The 19,553-nt window shown below is 39.4% G+C and overlaps 3 protein-coding genes across 3 annotated transcripts in view; 2 read left to right on the top strand and 1 right to left on the bottom strand.

Annotated features, from left to right (window-relative positions):
• Positions 1 to 12,234, top strand: part of LOC113677588 (dedicator of cytokinesis protein 1) — a 55,543-nt gene extending 43,309 nt beyond the window's left edge. Inside the window, exons 44-61 of the mRNA XM_027194408.2 lie at positions 411 to 573; positions 876 to 916; positions 1,623 to 1,713; positions 1,914 to 2,024; positions 2,364 to 2,453; positions 3,426 to 3,530; positions 3,932 to 4,018; positions 4,424 to 4,478; positions 4,872 to 4,953; positions 5,038 to 5,122; positions 5,635 to 5,721; positions 6,273 to 6,449; positions 6,712 to 6,795; positions 6,982 to 7,107; positions 7,606 to 7,763; positions 8,995 to 9,133; positions 9,993 to 10,172; positions 10,933 to 12,234. Coding sequence (XP_027050209.2) covers positions 411 to 573; positions 876 to 916; positions 1,623 to 1,713; positions 1,914 to 2,024; positions 2,364 to 2,453; positions 3,426 to 3,530; positions 3,932 to 4,018; positions 4,424 to 4,478; positions 4,872 to 4,953; positions 5,038 to 5,122; positions 5,635 to 5,721; positions 6,273 to 6,449; positions 6,712 to 6,795; positions 6,982 to 7,107; positions 7,606 to 7,763; positions 8,995 to 9,133; positions 9,993 to 10,172; positions 10,933 to 11,019 — 1,948 coding nt within the window. The 3' untranslated portion in view covers positions 11,020 to 12,234. The remainder of the gene's footprint in view (positions 1 to 410; positions 574 to 875; positions 917 to 1,622; positions 1,714 to 1,913; positions 2,025 to 2,363; positions 2,454 to 3,425; positions 3,531 to 3,931; positions 4,019 to 4,423; positions 4,479 to 4,871; positions 4,954 to 5,037; positions 5,123 to 5,634; positions 5,722 to 6,272; positions 6,450 to 6,711; positions 6,796 to 6,981; positions 7,108 to 7,605; positions 7,764 to 8,994; positions 9,134 to 9,992; positions 10,173 to 10,932) is intronic.
• Positions 12,235 to 12,458: 224 nt separating this feature from the next.
• On the top strand, positions 12,459 to 14,743 carry LOC113677603 (uncharacterized). Its single transcript, XM_027194436.2, has one exon. The coding sequence runs from the start codon at positions 13,071 to 13,073 to the stop codon at positions 13,980 to 13,982; it is 912 nt and encodes a 303-aa protein (XP_027050237.1). The 5' UTR covers positions 12,459 to 13,070; the 3' UTR covers positions 13,983 to 14,743.
• A 2,029-nt stretch (positions 14,744 to 16,772) lies between these two features.
• On the bottom strand, positions 16,773 to 19,534 carry LOC113677593 (H/ACA ribonucleoprotein complex subunit 2-like protein). The gene is made up of 4 exons (XM_027194413.2): positions 19,319 to 19,534; positions 19,028 to 19,097; positions 18,760 to 18,865; positions 16,773 to 17,832 (listed from the first exon to the last, which is right to left on the bottom strand). Exons 1-4 carry the CDS (start codon positions 19,500 to 19,502, stop codon positions 17,707 to 17,709), a joined length of 486 nt encoding a protein of 161 aa, XP_027050214.1. The 5' UTR covers positions 19,503 to 19,534; the 3' UTR covers positions 16,773 to 17,706.
• Positions 19,535 to 19,553: the final 19 nt, after the last annotated feature.

The following is a 19,553-nucleotide window of genomic DNA, read 5'->3' as shown; positions in this document are numbered from 1 at the left end:
TCTCAGGAATATATCTGGGCACCAAAAACTTGTCAGGAATATAACTGGGCACCAAAAACTTGTCAGCTACTTGAAAATACTATAAGATAACTTTCAACGGACCAGCCATTTTCTAGTCGGTTCATATTCCAGATAACAGGATTAGCCCTGCTGTTGTGGGATACTTGGCTCGAGTGCGCTCTCTCACTTCATAAAATTCGTATCGTTCGCACTTAATGGAAATTTTTGTGAAGAGATTTGCCCAAATTCTCTCCCTGTAACTGACGAAATCTGTTCAGAATTGAGAGGAAACTATATTTGCTGGATTGTCTCACTCCTCGCATGATTGATATTAGTTATGTGCGAGGATCTTTTAGTGATGTTTTGGGATAGAAACGTTCAAAAGATTTTTTCACCCAACTCTTTTCTAGCTTGTCCAACCTCTTCAGCGAACTTCCGCCACAGCGAAAAGAAGATGGGATTAGGTTTGTCGGCTTGGTTACCAAACTTATGGAGAGACTGCTGGACTACAGGACTGTCGTACTCGGGGATGACAATATTGATAACCGGATGAGTTGCACTGTTAATGTACTGGTAAGCGACAAAACGCTTCAATGTGGCCTTCTTCAGCATAAATTTAATTTTCGCAGGCTATCCTCAAACTGAAGGTGATTGGGATGGGATACGGCACTATTAAAAAGCTGGTAGATCTGAAGAATTAAAAAAGCGTTTACGAAATTGCAACACCCACATTCTGGCTACTTTTTTTAGGCGTATGCTAATTGAGGGGCATATTTATCGACAGTTAAAACGTTCATGGAAATACCTTTTTGCCGTGTAGACATATCGTCAACAGCTTTGCTTTTTGTGATTAAGATTCTTGTTTTAAATTACAGAACTTCTATAAAGAGATAAAGAAGGAAGAAATGTACGATCGGTAAGTGAAAAAATTTTGCTGCTGTTCAAGCTCAGATGTGTAGCTGGCAATCTTTTGGTTACTCAATAAAAAAAAAATTGAGTTATTTATCATAGGACGCGAGGGCGTTGATACAGTATTTTCATTGCGGTGATTTTGGACGCGAGAATTGGGTTTCAATGATCGCAGTGGGGGTGATTGAGTCCGAAAATCGGGAAATAAAGAAGGAGTAGAATTCGATCTTCCAGTTTCCATTCCTTTTCTGCGAGTACGACGCTCTGACTCGCCTCTTGTCGCGAAAAAAACGTAATGAAGCCCACAGAGCCACGGAAATGATAAGCGGAGTTTCTAGGTCTTTCCCATTCGTTCGCGGCTCCGTTGCTTTAAACTCTTAAAAGACAGGCAGCTATGAAAGCTAGGAGATCGTAGTGTGATGTAACCTCATATCGTCCAATCCATCCATCCTCCTAAATAACAAAAGGTAAGAAATGATAAAAAAGGTTTTTGATTGGTGGCGTTGGAAGGAATTTGTCGGTTGGTCTTGCATCAAAAAGTATCGTGGATTTACCTCATACAGAAGGCTAGAGAAAACTGCACTAGGATGCAGCATCGGCCTATTCTAGTAATATTTACACTGCCACATACCGTCTCAAATTTCACTTGCAAGTTATTCAATACATTTCATGGAGGCCAAACCGTTTTTTTGTGGATTCTAACCTTTAACTAGGTATGTGTACAAACTGTGTGAACTTCACCTCAGTGTTGAGAATTACACTGAAGCTGCCTTCACGCTTCTTAGAAGAGCCGATGACTTGAAGGTTAGTAACGATCTAAATGATGACATGCTCCTCACTCGGGATCTCAGAAATTCTTTTTGGATTACGTAGCTTCGGCAGGGAAGGGAAATGGTTAACAATACACTCAACATCAATTTCAGCTGTTGCACACCTACGCTTAAAAAAAAAAACTTGTATAAGATTGTTTTCCACCTTTTGTTGTGTTCCTTTTCTTCTCGTAGTTCACTGACGAGCCAGTTTTTACGAGCCAAGGAAAATACCGAGCCACTACTCAGCTGCAACTAAAGGAAATGCTGTACAGGGATATCATTGATTACTTTGACAAAGGAAAGGTAAACTCACCTGCACTTTTCAGAACCCTATGCAGAGCGCTACAGAACGTCACACCACCGTTTGTTTCTAGCGCTGTCATTGTTGATATTAAGACTTAGGAAGAGGCTTTTTTTGTGGATCAGACTAACCCTTGTAGCTGCACACTGGACTGATTAAAGCAAGAGAGACTCGGCTAAGATTCTGAGCTCTCTGCTCATGACTTAGAACTCCGTTGACCCTCACAGAGGTTAGGTGATTCTTGTTTCGAAAGCAGCTATAGTTATCTATTATATCACGAGCAGGGGTTTCATAAAAAGACTCATGTTGACACGAGACTGTGTTGCTTCTTGTATTCACAGTGCTGGGAGTATGCCATTAAACTGTGCAAAGAAATTGCTATCCTGTATGAGGAGCAGACGTTTGATTTCATTCAACTCAGCCAGATCTTGGTAAGATATGCACGTCCTTGTATTCGAGAAAAAAAAAGGAATTGTGTCACTCATTCCCTCTACGTATTTTGTTTACTCTTATTCAACGTCTTCTTGACACAATTTCGAAATGTTGAGGCCACCTTCATTTTTATAATGTGTAATCCCCTCCAACCCCATCAGTGTATTGTTTTCTAGGATATGACGCTTTTAAATTACATGTCAAAAAAGCGAAGCCAAATGATCTCCACAGCCAATTAGAAAAAAAATTAAATTTTTTATATGAGCTAATCAGAACTCAGATAAAAATTCATTTTACACGGCCCACTCGTGGAATAGCTCGTGTATCCAATTTGCATATAAGCTTTTTACCTGGTTGAAGGTTTCTCGAGCTTCTTAGACTAATTCTTGGTCAAAGTGAGGCAAAATAACTGATGTAATCTTAATTTACTTTTGACACTCGACTTTTCCAATGTCGCGCACAGTAGGACCAACATTATTCCTTGAAGGAAGAGGGGGAAGTGTGAAAAGAAGTTGACTATTTAGTCTGAGTTAAGGGGAGTGCATAAGGAAATACGAGTGTTTTAGAGAAGTGTCCCAAAGATTTCTAGTTTTTATATTCTATGTTGTAGCATATACATGGGTCACTAAAATCGTATTTGGAATTTGTGTAAAACATAGTTTGGTACGAGTTGTGATTAATGTGCTTAATACTTTATTAACTGTTCTTAATTGATGGATCTTTTTCGATGTAAAGTGTTGCAGTAAGATCATCCTTATTGTTTGCTAAGTGTTTCCTGCATTGATCCTCATGACACTCATTTAACCAATATTTTGTCACCATTTTGTTCCTGATTTCCTCTTTGTTTCCCTTTTACACCTGGTAACCTCTTTATCCCCTTCTCTTTCTTCCCGTTACCCCTTGTCTCTTGCCATCTTGGTTTTTTCTTGATTTTCTCTTTATTTTTTATCGCTTTCATGTTATATTTGTAGATTAAACAAGCCAAGTTTTACGATAACATCATCAAGGTCGTCCGTGGGGATCCAGAATACTTCAAGGTTGCCTTTTATGGTCTTGGTTTCCCGACATTCCTAAGGGTAAGTACTACAACTGTTCAATTTAATAACTTGTACTAGCTTGCAATTTCGTTATTTTGGTGTGTGAGTGATTATGGAGAGGGAATTGCTCCTTATGCTGGTTTTTATCGTTCATTGGATAGTTTTGAGTGCAACGGTCAACGAGCTGCAGGGGGTATCTTAAGAAACAGAATTTCAACAAAATGGGATTTCAATACAACTTTGATTATTTATTTTGTTGAACTGTGTTCTTCATTTACATTTCTGAGGAATGAATCCAACATTTATCGAAAGCAATTTAGTATTTTTGTATGTTTATTTTGTGTGTGCATTTATAAGTTGACAAAGGGCAAAGAATTTTATTAAAGACTTAAAAAATGATAATATAGCATAACACTTTTTTTCGGCTTTTTTTCCTTCAGAACAAAGTGTTCGTGTATCGTGGCAAGGAGTACGAGAAAATCGGCGAGTTTGTCGTTCGAATTCAGAGTCAGTACCCCAGTGCTCAGGTATGGCAACAAACAGTGTACATCTGTCCAAACTCAAATTGATGATTCAGTTGGCTTTTGGACATACTTTTTGTATTTTTTTATGCCCCTTAACTTCGGTCGCCACAAGTAAGATGCAAAATTACACAGATATCACTCCCAAGTAAAGGAGTGATATTGTTAATCAGCCATATTTACTCGTCCTTAGTCAGAGTACAATTTAAAGGTTGGTTGGAGAGGATCTCAGAGGGTTGATGCATGTCTTAGTCTCAAGCCTTTTCTTCTGAATTCGCAAGAGTATTTTCTACATGTGAGAGGGGTATACCTCAGATGTGAACAGTTATTTCTTTCTTTCTTTCTTTGGCGCATCTGCTCAGTAATATTTGACTTGGTAAATTAATCAAAGTTTTTTTTCGTTTATGGCAGATTCTCAAAATGAAGGATGTCATTACCAATGAAATTAAGCATTCCAGCCAACAGTGTATCCTTTATACTAGCAGTTTGACTTGAAGAAAAGAATGATCTATTTTCCCATGTGGCTAGCGAATGACTTTCCAAAGATATCGGAAATATCGGGCAATAACGATTGAAAAATGTGAAAATAATCAAAATAAACACAGGAAAAAGCTAGCAAGGGAACTGATAGCCGAATTTGGAGAAGAGTAACACGGATTTCTACTCGGATGGTCCACGTGAAAAAAAAGGCGGTCTATCTCAAATAGTGGTTTAGGCTTCAGTATTTCAAACCTGTTCAGTTTCTATTAAAAGTACGTGCACTAGTGAACTAGCAACTCGTCGCCAGCTCTAACCCCCATTATCTTCCCTTTGATTTGACGTGGACTCTTGTTCTTAGTGTTATCCTTGACGTTACCAGATCTCCAAATCAACAAAGTAGACCCAGTACCGGTGGAGAAGCGGAAATTTCGGAGAAAGAACATTTTGGAGCAGATAACTAAGTAAATTTAATTCAACTTTCCTCTCTCAGTCTTTTCCGATGTGTATTCTGTTTCGCTAAAATCAACCCTGTCACTTTCCCACAGATTCTACGAGGTGAACAATGTGAACCATTTTCAGTTCTCCAGAGGAGTACATAAGGGACAGGTTAACAAGGACAACGAATTCTCGGTGAGCCTCCTTTTGGTCGGACGCTTTGACGAGCTACGCTTCATCTTAACAGATAATTTGGTTTTAGTAAATGAGTTGATAAAGCAAAGTGGCCTTTATAACGAGGTTCTAAAGGTGACGCTTAGAGCTCTAGCCTTTTTTCAGTGGACAAGGGTTGACCCTCGAAACGACAGCTTCAGAAACTTTTTACAGTGACTTAACTCATCCTATAAAACCAAATCATTTTCTAATGCTTCCCACCGAAGCAACAGCACAGTTTTATTTGGAACTTACCTCCTTGATGCATCTTAGTTGAACCATATGTGACTGTGAAATCAGACTGGTTTGATTTACGAATTCGCGTGGGGACTTCAATTTTCTCTTTGTTCTACTTGTGCGGTTGGGACGTTAAGATCGCAGAGGAAAGTTTTCTCTCTTAGTCATGAAACAAACTCAGAAAGACGACCACAGTAGGCTATTGATTTTTTTGCTAACTAAGCGGATGCGGAGAACTGATATGTTTCCTTTTGCAGACGCTGTGGCTGGAGAGAACGACCATTTATACCAAGTTCACGTTTCCTGGTATATTGTGTTGGTTCGAGGCAACTTCTATTGAGACGGTCTGTTGATTTTTTTTCATGTGTTGTTCTCACATAGTAAAAACTTGTTCGTTTTTGGCTGGTTTTGATTAATTTTGATATTGTGCGTGCTTCATTTGGGAGGGAAGTACTATTTTGTAATGCACTGAAAGTACACTAACCATATTGCCGTCGGCTAAGAGTAAGCGAGTGAGTGAGTGTAGGCCTGCAATGCATGCATGAATTTCGAGTTTATGAATAATATTATGTCGCTGTGTTATTTTAGTTTGTGTTCTTCATTGCGTTTCATGTCATGGTATGTGTCATTTGTCGCCCATGTCTTTTGATCAGTCTTGCAATCATCTACACTCCCACTGCCAAAGTGCAATGCGGTCGCTCGTGGGACAATGTTCTCCTCAGTCAAAATCGACGGGACGTGATCTAAAAACATTGTCAAATTCAAGTTTAAACGACTAAGATCTTCTTCGGAATCTACGTCACTTTTTAACACTTGCGATAGCCTGAGTAACTAAGCGAGGTTATTTTATTGGAAGGAGTGATAACCATTTTTATTTTTGTTCGTTTTAATGTAGGAGGAACTGAGTCCTGTGCAGAATGCTTTGGAGACAATGGAATCTGCTAACAAGCAGCTTCGAGCTCTAATTGGTCGTCACAACGTGGACCCAAATCTGAACATCAATCCCTTGAGTATGAAACTTGGAGGAATTATTGATGCAGCTGTTATGGGAGGAGTCAGTAATTATGAAAAGGTCGGACATATTGACCTGTTAGCCTCTTTATATACCCAGCGACTAGCTAATCTTTTACGTTGGTGCTTCTCCAGTTTTATTAAGCCGAAAGGGTAGAATAGCTTATGTACGCGCTGAGATTATAACCCCTGATTACAAACGGCCATTTGTGTTGAGAAAAATTGTTAAGGCTCAGTGTTGACATGCGAAAGGAGGTTTACACACAAATTTATTGGTTAAGAGGTGTGTACTTATTATGTTCTTGTTTCTTGATTCATTTCAGGCATTTCTTACTCCTGAATATATCAAACAGAACCCTGATTACGCACCGTACGTTGAGAAACTTAAAGAATTGATAGTTGATCAGGTGAGAGCTTGAGATTAAATTCGATATAAAATTGATTAATAATTCCATTCAATTGGGGTAAAGGGAATACCAGTAAGGTGCAGTTCATATTTGTAGCACACCATAATAGTAAACATTGTGTATGTTTGCTATCCCGATGAAATACGGGTTTTAATGTAGCAGTGACGTGATTTGATTGATTTATAGGTGGAAATTTTGGAGGAAGGAATGGTACTACACGGAAGTCGTGTTTCAGCTGATCTAAAACCTTTCCATGAAAACCTCGAGAAACGTTTTAAGGAAATGAAGGTTAAGACAGCTCCCTTTAAAAAGGTGAGGACAGGCGAAAAAAAAAGATCTGTTGCACGTCTTTCTTCAATTTCTATCCTAGATTAGCCATCCTGCAATGCTGAAAATGACTGAAGAACTGACGTAGAGACTGAAACAAGTTAGGACTAATGCGATATTAATATATGACCCATGTGGCCCTGCGCGCGCTTTTATTGTGAATCGTCAGACAAAGATCCCCGTACAGTATGAGGGCTGTACCCCATGGCACGTGAATTGGGTGTGAATTGGGCCGGAAAATGCCGTAAAGCTCTGCGAGATGCGAGGTGATGAAAGAAACGAGAAAAAGAAAGAGCGACGGTCACATGACAAAAAGCTTATTGACTGAGTTAGGTTTGGATGGGCGGAAAAATAGTTGACTCTCGGTGATGACGCACGGACCTTGTTGCGCTCGATCCGTACTTCATGACCTTGAGTCAAATATTTTCCCGCCTGTCCGTACTACTTAGTCACTAATAACTGTATCGTATTTTCTTTGCACAGGCTCGCGCAAGCATCTCCAGTAACCCAAAGACACCAGACGCCTCTCCCTTTGGAGACCGATCGATGACAGTTGTTCGAAAGTCACGAGAGGGCAAGCCTATTATATCTGGCCGAGACAGCCTGGATCAGATGCACCAGTCGTATAGCGGATGGACAGAGTAAGTTTGGTCTCCTTCGAATCCAATCGTACTTTAACTGCGCTTCCCATCGCTTACGCTGCAATATTCTTAGGCAACAGAAAGCTTACAACTCTCCGATGTTCCTATCCCTTCCAAACTCGTTTCTTATCTCGGAGTTTTTTGTTCTTTAAGGGTATCGTAAGACAGTTTGGTTTCCGTATTGTGGTTTTGCATCTTTTCTTTCTGTATTGGATGTAAAACTTTTGGATGCCCTTATTTATGTGCGCCTTGTTCCTTTTAAGTTGCCTAGATTTTCTTGTAATTGTAATCTGGGGGTATAGTACGTCGTTTATCGCAGGTAATTTAGTGTTAACAATTGAGTTGAAAACGTAAATTGGCCACCGTAAAGAGTAAAAAAGCCGACGTTTCGAGCGTTAGCTCTTCCTCAGAGCGAAGTCAGAACGTCGTCTAACGCTCGAAACGTCAGCTTTTTTACTCTTCACGGTGGCCAATTTACGTTTTCAACTCAGTTGTTAACACTAAATTACCTGCTATACTCTCCCACCGACGCAGGACCACAGTTTCTTTAGGAACTTACCCCCTTTATTCATACGTAGTGTATCGTTCGTTAGGCGCAAGCTTCAAAATGCCCCTCGGGATCCAGAGTGCAACCTGTGTGTCCAAAGTTTAAGGCAAATTTCTCTCCCTGCTTTTCTCTCTCTCCTTTCCTCTCCTCCACTCCCGTTTAATGTTCAAACCCAAAACAATAACCCAGAAATGGGAAATGGGTGATCAAAACACATATGTAGACTTTTGTTGGTATTTGGTAAGTTATAGCTTGAGATTTTTCGCATTTTCCGACAATTAATGTTTGTCTAACGGTGTGGGTTCAGTCCTAGAAACGTAGACACCATGATATTTCATCACAAGAATTTCCCATATGAATTCAGATTTGTGGAGAGTAACTAAACATAGTTACTATCAGTGTAAACTAAAGCAATAGATAGCGTTGAAGGTGTGCTCTGATTGGCAACTCAAACTCCGAATATCCTTTGTTATTCACCTCCGAGCAACGCACGTGTGATTTTGTAATCGTTGCAGGATTGAATAAGTTAAAATCATTCTTTTGTGCGATATTATCTCACTATTAAGTATAAACTAAGACAGCTATTTACCTCAGTGACAGTGGTAAATATCAACCACTTGCCCTCTCCACCTCGGTGAATAGTTGTCAAGAGATTATTATTTGGGTTTCCTCACATTCTTTCAGCTCTATCGTTTCTACGGGCGGAGGAAGCAGTGCAAACAATCCTCCTCCACTTCCGGTGAAGTCGTTGACTATGTCCAGTCCGGCGGGCCGTCCACAGAGGAGAAAAACAGTGGAAGTCTTTTCGCACACTGAAGATGGGGTAAATATGCATAAGGGGAATGCTTGTAGAAACAAAAAGAATATAAGTAGCATGCAATACTGTAGTTTGATCGTTCGGGTGAGTGCAGTCCTGGACTGTTGTCGGTAGTGGCGACTGACGTTTCGACAATCTGAGCGGAAGTCATCTTCAGAGTCAAGTGAATAGTTGTTGTCAGTCGAACGTTTTAAGTCCGGTTTGTATAAACTGATTGGTCAGTTTTGCCGTGATGTAATTGGCTGTAAGACACGAGTGGCGCAGGTCGGTCGTGATTGGTCGGTCTCGATCCGTTAGTAAAGTTAGGTCGTTCTGTTCGGTTCGTTTTTAATGGTAATGTCGTGAATGAGTCGTTTGTATGGTGCCGGTAGTGGTTGACACCTGTTGAAGGGAGTCTGTGCAAGACTTAAATTCGGGACTGGAGAACAACACAAGTTAAAATGCTATGCAAGAATTTCACTTAAAATAGGACTCGGTCTGCCGCATGGATGTTAAAAAACAAGTTCATGTTATTTTGCCATAATTTTGTGTCTATAAAACAGCAGAAAAGGTTTCCAGTGTTTCTTGGTAGTACGTTATACATGACTTTCAGAGTTTTCTTTTCTTTCCACATGAAAGTTGTTCTAATCAGTAACTTCGTGAATTATTGTTTCTCACGCAAACTGTTTCCAACGTTTGTGAATCTTCTTAAGCGGATCTATTGGTAGGTCGTTCTCGTTATACCGGCTATCTTAGTAGTACTTCTAACGTACTTTCAAACCCTTTATATTACATTAAAAACAATGTGTATGTGAATGTGATCAATCTAATTAAGGCTTCAAGCAATTCTTGACTGAGTGATGAAAACAAATTTCTTCTATTCCAGTTTAAGAACACAGCAAGTCCTTTGTCAGAAATCGCTCCACCCAAACCCCCTCGACCATCTCCACAGGCACAGGCTCCGGAACTGCCACAGAAAACTATTATGCGGAAGAAGTCTGCTGACGTGCATCAGCGCTCCAGCACTGAATCCAGTGGATCTGATGGTACTGAGCAGGCAGAGCAGGTAATCACTGACAGATGTCAATCAGCTACTTGTTCGGTCCGTATCTAATCAGACGTTTTCTATGTTAGTGCCCAGAAGTAAATTTGTGTAAGCCAAAGGATGATTTGTTTCTTGCAAGACAACGTAAATAGTCTCGCACCGATTTCGCTGCCGAGCGTTGTACGATATGGAATCCTTCTGTAGTGTCTTAGGCTGCCCAGCCAGTAAGAGATTGTCCTCTAAGAACAAAGGGGGAGTTGACCCATTTTGTTGAAGTGCTGGATGGTTCGAAGTACTTTCACGTTACAAAGAGCGACAAACTCGCAGTTGTCTTTTTTCAGGTCTTATCTCAACTACTAGTTCAGTAGTGTTTATAGTTGCGAGGATCTCTTGTATTCGTTTCTTTACCGCAGTGCAAGTATATTATTATTTTCATAGATCTACAATCATTATTCGCAGTTGTCTGTTTAATCCAGACGATTTTGTTCTGTTCAGCATCATCTCTGTCATCATCATCATCATTGTTTTAACAAATTTAAATATTTTATTCTGATTTTAACTTATTCGTCTGAACCTGGGGACCTTATGCAGCAGCCGCGAGAGAGCACCATCCTTTAAACATTGAGTGGTTCTTTTACGCCAAGGACTAAAGCAGTTGCCGACTGCGATGAAATACGTTTCGTACTTGTTTACATTAATTAGTTTACTTGTTTACGCTAATCTCGTCGTGTAGTGTTTCCAGTGATCACTTGTAATTGCTATGTCCTACCTTCTTTTCTAGTCTCCAGCCCTTCCGCCGCGCACGTCCACGATTTTAAAGGTAAAAGGGTCGCCACCAGTTCCCCCGAAGGTTCAGAAGAATCGATGAGCACATAAGCTTATGTGACGACCAGTCAACGGACCGATATGGTGAAGAATTCCTTTGTGGAAAGCTGAATTTTGAAGTCTATACTTTTCTGTTATTGATCCTCATGAAATGTCTGCTACGCCTTATGGCTATTTTTCTAACCATGAAGTTTTTTATGAAGTCATAAAGATGTTTTGTTATTTGTGAAATATTTCGTAGAAGTTGATGAAATTTTTGTAATCTGTAAAAACATACATTACTGTATTCCGATTAGTATTTACCAGTATTCCGATTAGTATTACCAGTATAACATTTCAGAGATGTTCTAAAGTACATAACTTTTGTTGAGTTTGTGACATTCTGCTTTGTGTCAGTGTGTCGCGAAAAAATACAAATATATTTTACGAAATGAAAATATGGCACCTAGGCCGGTAGAGAGCCAGTCAACAATCATCTCTGACATTTGTCTAAATAACGTCTAAGCGCTTTGTAAGAGTGTTGTTGCTGTTGCCTTGTAATCTGTTATTTTTTTAGAAAGAATAAACCAAATATTATTCCTGTTAAATTAAGATTCTTGACCAGCAGTATTAGTTACTTACATTTGTCTTAACTCTGATTGGCTAGATTCTTAAATCTTAACTCTCTTTTCGATAAACGTGATAGAACTTGCCTCATCTTCCAAAGCTGAATGACAAATATTAGAGTGCTAAGGTTGTTTTTCAACCAAAATATGTATCTGAAATAATTGTATGGTTTGTAAACATGGGGAGCCTTTGAGATTTCTTGGTGGTAACATTTGTATAAAGGAAACAGAAATTATGATTGAAAAAAAGTTTGTATGTGATTTTACTTTAAACAGTGATGCATGTCACAAAGGGCTTACTTGGTCTTACTCGTGAGACACTTGCAGCTGTTCACATGAGGGTGACGTAAGTACTATATATATAAAGTTGCGCCTAAGGCCGCTGAGGTCTCGCGGACTGATATTTGTTGTCAAAGCCAGTTCGTCGTCATAAGTTATTTATCAAGCTGGCTGTCAAACTAGAATAACGACATATTACATAGCCTATTTTACATATAATTACAGCCGGAATTATACGCAGAGATCGAAAAAGGGTCATTTATCTTGTAAGATTTAGATTGAACTGCCATTTCTTTCTATTGTAACAATCAGTAAACGATATCATCTCATTCCTGTTAGCAGTGGTCTAATGAAATTAAACTTTTGGAGGCGTTGAAGTTTGTCGCATTTTTTGTAGCGATTAATTAGCCATTCAGTATTTCCAGAAACAAGCCATCTCATTACATTCCTAAGCCACAGAAGTAATTGACCAGTTGGAAGGTTTCTTTCATGGAAAAAAATCAAAAGGACAAAAAGCTGTTATCAAGTTTAAGACGGATCGAAGAGAAGTCGACGCCTCGCAAAACTGAACGGCTGGCTGTGTCGAGAAAAATTTTCACTTTATTTTGGTTTTTGGCATTTTAATTCAGTTCAACATTCTACGTTACTTAGCATACATTAGCTAATACAGCCAAAAATTTAATTTACGGTGTTCAATTGTGAACGGCTAAAGGAAAATGTGTTTAGCGGGACGAAAAAAACTAAACCTCGAACTTTTCTCAAATCAGAGGTACTGCGCCGGAAAAATTTGACTAGCAATTTGCGAGACAATCAATCGGCCACCCTTGTTAAAATGCTGATTGCCGTTCGCTACAACAACCTAAAGTCACTTTTGTTTAAAATAATTCTGTTCCGTTTGATTGACTGCTTTCGTAATTGGCGCCCTGTCAAGACGCACCTGGTACGCAAATCCCTCTGCCAATCATTGGCCATGTTTTGATGTCATTATGTGTTTCTCGTACAATCGCCCGCTCGAGTCCTTAAGAAATTTACATATAATATAGCTTGCAGCAAATAAAAGTTTTAAAAGCTCAGCGCAACGACGCCCAGTGTCAGAAATGTGCTCACACTTCACTGCACGTGTCTGTTAGTTTATTCATTTCGCTAGTAACGGACATTTTGCCGAGCGCATCGCAAGGTAAAGCTTAGCTGACAAAAGTGTCGATAAGCGATGTGCAACATGAACCGGTGCGTTGTGGTTTTCCTTACAATCACTGCGTTTCTCGTCTTCGCTGGGGCGGCTGTTTTCTTCTACTTTGGCCAGTACGCAGAGGAAAGCATTCTAGATTTCTACGTTTACAATCGCACGTTACAGATCTTTCAAAGGTATCCCGTGGAAATAACCCCCGCAGAATGGACTTTTTGGACATGGAGTGCTGTCCTTGGATGGCAGCTCCTTTGGCTGTTCTATGCGCTTATTTTGATGTGTCGGCGGTATGGCCCTAAGGTCTTGACTCCATTCTTCTTCGTGTTTACCCTGCTAGCGTTCGGCTTTACTCTTGGATGGGTCATGATGTGGGGTGAAGATCTCATTCATATTGCTCTGGGATTCATTGGTGGCACAGCCGCATCATTGTTCGTGGCTTTAGCAATCGTCTACAATCGATTTAACAACCTCCGTGACGGGATGAAAAAATTTCCAACAGGCGACCAGATCGCGATGGAAGTGCTTGTCATTAACGGAATAGGCCTGTACGCGTCTTGGGCGCTGTACAACTCCTTCCAACAAACCGCAATTGTGTTGAAGTACACAGCTGAAGTGGATGATGAGATTGCCTGCACTATGGTCCTCGCTGGACTCGGTTCGACGATTCTCTTTTGGTTTTGTTTGGATAATTTTGTGTTCTGGAAGTTCACATTATACACCGTTACGCCCTACACACCAATGATTGTCGGCTTCACGGGAACTTTCATGGAGTTCTGGGACAAAGATAAGCGGAATTCGATCTTCAATGCCGCCCTACTAGGAACTACGTCGTTGTTTTTACTGCTAAAAATCGTGCATATCATATGGAGGAGCCGAAGAGATAGCAAGAAAAGTCGACGACATGTTCTCACCGACGAAGAGGAGTTTAAGCTGTAAGAGTTTTTCCCACGGACGTGCAGGTGGGGCGAAATTTCTCGATACAGCCGTGCAAGAGAAATCGCCTATTGTGCCAGAATACAGTGAGCGAGAAAGAAAAACTGACTTAGTATACAAAACAGACTGCGTGAAGACTCATTTACTGAGTGAATTGGACTTTTCTTCATTTCGTTTACCACAAGACGAAAGAATAAAGCAATCTTTTTAGTCGTTTAATTGTTAATTCGACGATTACGTCCCATGGGCCATCAAATGCTCAAAATTTCGACATCTTTTTTTTTTTTTATTTTAAGCATGGTGCGCTGAAGAAACTGTCAAGATGTTGAAGACGAATGTTGAAACGAATCGAAAGTACCGCTAAATATTTTGACCCGTCGATTTCTCCGGGTTGTCTGCTATTCGTTTGTTAGGATTGTATTGAAATGGCGATCTAATAAACGCTTTTCGCTTACTTAGCGAGTATTTTGCGTCCAAGTTACGCTAGAATGCGCTTATGTAAATGTCCTAAAGTATATTATAAAATGTAAATACGTGATAGAGAAGGATCTAAACATTTCTGGTAAATCCACTCCCATAGTCACAGGATTTAAATAATTGCATATGAATGGAATGATATGATTGTAAATGAGAATAACAAATCGAGCCGCCCTCGGCTTTTACGCTTATCGAGTTAAAACTGACCTTACTAATGCAGTGAATTCTTCTCAAATGAATGCTTCGAGAATTGTGTCATTAAAAGTAACCGCTAGAAGACGAATCTATTTATTTGTTCGTCAAGTACTGTATGTGTATTCAAATTTTAGGATTTAAAAACACCCTTTTACCGCTTTCGATAGCAGCATGAAAACTAAGCCAAGAAATGAACTAGTTTAAATAGCATGGCTTTTCTTAAGTTAAATCCCTCTACGGCGTTTGCAGGGTGTGGTGAGAAACAGAACTCATCTACATTAAAATTTATTTTGCTGGTGGAAACCCACCAAAACCATCTGCACGTTAGAAATTATTCCCAGTCTTCCGCTGTGAAGATATTGGATCGACGACACCTCTCTGACGAGAACCTACACCTGGGAGTCTTGCGCCATCGCACGAATTATCACGCGCGCGTTTTAGGCATCCCGCGTGTCGTGGAAATAAAATTATACTAAGATTAGACAGCAAACACTTAAGATAAATTTTGTCAAGAGTTAAATCCTTCAAAGAGACTTAGGCGGTGTAAGAAGTATGCCTCGATGCACCTCAAGAAAACATGGCGGCGATTGTCGAAAAATTAAACAGTTAAATTAAAATAATAATTTACAGTCTGCCGAGTTAATAACATGTTACCGAACAAGCTGTCAGCTGGAAATGAGTCTTTTCCCGAACTATCTTATCGATGAGATGAATCGCAGCGATATTATTATCTCTACTTGGTGCTGTAGTGATCCAAACTCGCGTTAATCCAGGCCAATCAAAGAATTATCGAACAAATGAGGTATCTCGTGGGATATCGATGTTGAATTAAGCTTTCTAAATAAGTTTAAATGCTGCTTTACGTATTCGCTGAGTGAACAGATCATTTCTGGTCGAAGTTGCTGGGAGCGATAATGGAACAATAGGTTAAGAAATAATGGTAGATAAGGAAAAAAATCAAGTGATCTATTGTATCTGTGACGTAGAGCGAAGAAAAAACTCATTCGAGAAGATTGTTTGACATTGTTTGAGGCTGAAAAACTGCCAATTAAAGCACTACCCTGTACGTGTGATTCAAAACTGTTTTATGTAGACGCAGACGAATAATTTATATTCGAAAGAGGTAAAAATGAAATTAAATAATTTCATACTACTCCTGTCTATCTTTTACAATCAATGAAGTTTATACATTGCAGAAATTTTTCGGTTGACCTTTCATACTCAAAAAAATGAATATTTTTTTGAAAAATCCGAGGAATTTCGCAAAATAAATTATTTGGAGTACAGTGTATGATTGTCACTTCTATTTAAGAAAATAAATTCCATCCGATATATGCAGATGTGAAAAATGTTTCAGGCCTAATTAGCTCTTTCTTGTAGTAATAATTATTTCATCCGTGCCACCATGAAATAGTGTTTGCCAGTCCGGGGGTAGGTACCCCCTCTATATGTCGTTGAGATCAATACCGTGCCGAATGGTACGGTTTTGAGCACGTTTAGTTGAAAAGGATGTAGGTGATGTCGCTCCCATACACGGTCGCCCCACGTTTCGTCGCCCCGATGAATGGCTGCGTCACCCCCAACTTCAAATTAGGAGCGTCTGTGCAAGAAGACAACGACGACTGTTACCTCTGAAAAGGGTTGTAGATTTTTACCATTTTGATCTTAAATTGGGTATGATTTTCAAGGCTACCACATCAGTGTAAAAATTGTATGTTTTTCTAATTTCAAGTGTATACCATATAAGAGAGAATGGAACAAAATATCATTTGAGCTGAGTTTTAGGGATAATTTACCAATTCGTGACTTCGGCAACGAAGCGAAGCTCAAATCCCAATATTTGTGGATTTGCAAGCCGAATACAACTATCAGAAGGTAAGTATGAAAATAGATGTGAAAGAGGCATATCAAAGTCTAAATTCAGGTCAAAATTTGGAGAAAGGACCGTGCACCCCCTCCAAGAATACAGACGAGTATCATTCACCAGACAACTTCACAGTTGTTATGCAGACTAGCTACATCCCCCAGTTTACACTTTACAATCTTTCCTTTTAGAAAACCACAACAAACCATCAAATTTTCCAGGCCATTCAACTCTGGAGTCAAATGACTAGTCACTTCACAACTTATTTTAATTGTTATTGTGGCAGCCATTCGTGTATCAGAATTCAGAGGAAATATTTATGCAAGGTACTGGTGGACATATCTTATTTTCCACTTGGGTTTATTCTATGCATCATGCATAAGCAACACAGTACAAAGTCTTACATAAAAGAGACTTTTATGACCAGTTTTGCAAAAGCACCAAAGTGATGGTAAAGCCCTATGCAGTTAGTTATTACACCAGCTAAAAAAACACCTTGCTGGAGAGCAAATTCCCACCCTAAATAACCCAAATACATTAACTTTACCCATATTTTCTCTGATGTCTAAGTGCATAATCTGCTTTCCAGTTCAAGGCATTTTTTTACCATAAGATTGCTGACTGGAAAGTGCCTATTCATCTGTGGTAAATCATTCTTTCATAATCGGGTAAATGATACAAAATTGACAAAAAAAATTAACAACCTCACTCATCAAATCTACATACCAATTATTATTGTGATTGTGTGGTTTCACTAAAAAATAAACCTCAAAATAACTAGACAAAAGACTTGAAAATGTCTTACACCTAAGACAACTAGTGTATGAATGGGAAAAGTACCACATTGTTTCAGCCTAGCAACAAAATGCATCCAGTCAACAATATCATACAAATGGGAAATGATTTTGGATTTCTCATTTCATTTAATACATGGGCCCTGGTTTTTCCTAGCTTTGCGATAGTTACTACTGACAAACAAATCTGTCACATGCAGTTAAGAGGGTTTTAGATATCACATGTAAACATCAGTGGTGCAACATTTTCACCAATGCTTTTTGACCAAGTCAGTTCTTAAAAAGACATGACTTCTTACATTTAATAAAGCTGTAAGACTAGTTAAGAGGACTGACTGGGCTTTGAGCTCTGGATTTAACCCCCCCCCCCCCCCCACAAAATGCATATTTGAGAAGATTATAACGGAAGTGGCAAGCTCTTCACTTCTGAAAAACACTCTTTGTAGTTGTCCTCGAAGTCTTCATGGGACTTGACCAATACTATACTTGTGGGTCGTTTGGTTTGACTTGCAGCTCCAAGGTCCTGCAAATAAACAAATTCAGTATCACTGATGGAGTCATCAGACTGTCACATCTTTCATATCTCTGTGTCATGAAGAAACTGTAGAGTACCCTTAAAAAAACACTAGGTAGTAACTGTTGATACAGTTTGGGTTTGAACACCTGGATTGGTGTAGCTGGAGCAATATTCCAGGTGCATTCCACAACCCCAAGGGGCATAGCCCTGGGGAACCTACACAAGCCCACCAAAGCACACATACAGTAAGGTACTCTAAAGGTTTTGCTCATGAACACAACACCATCACCTAACTGAAGGTCAAGCCAAGGGTTTGGTAAAAGCCATTTGTTGGTGATCTAACATTACCTATAACACCTCTTATCACTGTCTTTTTAGCCTGTGAGCAGGCTCTTGTGTTTGGGTTCTGCCTTACAGCTCCTTTTCCAATAGCCTGCGGAACAGGCGTAATTTTAGCAAGCAAGTGTTCACTTTTCTCTTAATGAAAATTATGGCTGCCATCTTTGATTTCAATGGCAGTGGTAGGCAAATCAAACATGGCTGGTCAGATGAATGATCGCAAGCTTATAACTTTAGCTTGCCTCAATAAGACGCCTGCACTGCAGGCTACTCTTCTGAATCCAGCTGCCTATCACACTATCTGCAGCTGCTTATGGAAAAAGTTATTCAAACCTTTGTCAAACTCACACCCTATAATCTGAATTCCCCTGCACCAAATACTAGCCCTGAACAACTTCTGCCCCCAATTATTAGCTGATTTTTACCCCACTACTTGCATTCTCAAAATCTTAATCTATTTCTAAAGGTTCTTGTAAAGGGCTAAAATAATTGTCAATCAGTTACTTATCTGTTTAGGAATTAAACTACAAAATACTGTTGTAATAGTGTAAAAATTAAGTTCATCCATAAGGAAGAAAAAGCAGAATTACTCACCAATCTTGATGGTACATAAGCATATGGTATTTTGTTGTCCTCACAGACAATGGGAATATGGGATATGACATCGATTGGGGAGACATCACCAGCTATGACAACAAACCTTACAGAAAAAGATTGCCACCATACAGATATCACTTTCACAGACAAAAACATGTTTCACTGTCTACTGTACTTAACGATTTGTTGAGCTTATTAGAGTCTCAGCAGATCATATAAACCATTTACCAAAACAGTAATTGTTCATGATTATCACATTTCTCACCCTTTCTCGCCTTTTCGTAAGGCTTTTGCTACTTCTTTGACTCCTCTCCTCAAACTCTTCGCTTTGGATGCTAGAGAGAAGAAAAAAAACACTTTACATGAAGGTATCTGTTCCAAACAATTAACAATCCTGTTGGGTATCGTAACTTTTAAACAAAGAAATGAACGGTATATCCTTTAGAAGCTAAAGAACAATTTTAGACAGCCCTGATTAAACTTTTATCGCTGGATCTCAGTCAAATCGCAATCGAAACCTATGCCATCAAGCCATACAGATAAACACCACGCTTACCTTTCTTGACAGTTTTGTACAATCGTTTTGTAAGTTTTCTACTTGCGAGGGGCTTTGCAATTACACATACTCTTTTCACAAGTTCTTCATAGTCCATAGTAGGTTCATCAATCCTCGAATCGTCCTTTGTTTCATCTGCTTCGCCGTTTTCTGCGTCCTTCTTCTTGTCCTTCGATCTCGCCATGTTGTCTCTATTGCACGTGGGAAACGTTGCTGGGTCTGGGACGAGTATAGT

The sequence above is a fragment of the Pocillopora damicornis genome, chromosome 2 (assembly GCF_964200805.1).
Source record: "Pocillopora damicornis chromosome 2, jaPocDami1.2, whole genome shotgun sequence".
NCBI lineage: Eukaryota > Metazoa > Cnidaria > Anthozoa > Scleractinia > Pocilloporidae > Pocillopora > Pocillopora damicornis.
This window is presented reverse-complemented; position numbering and strand designations above follow the sequence as displayed.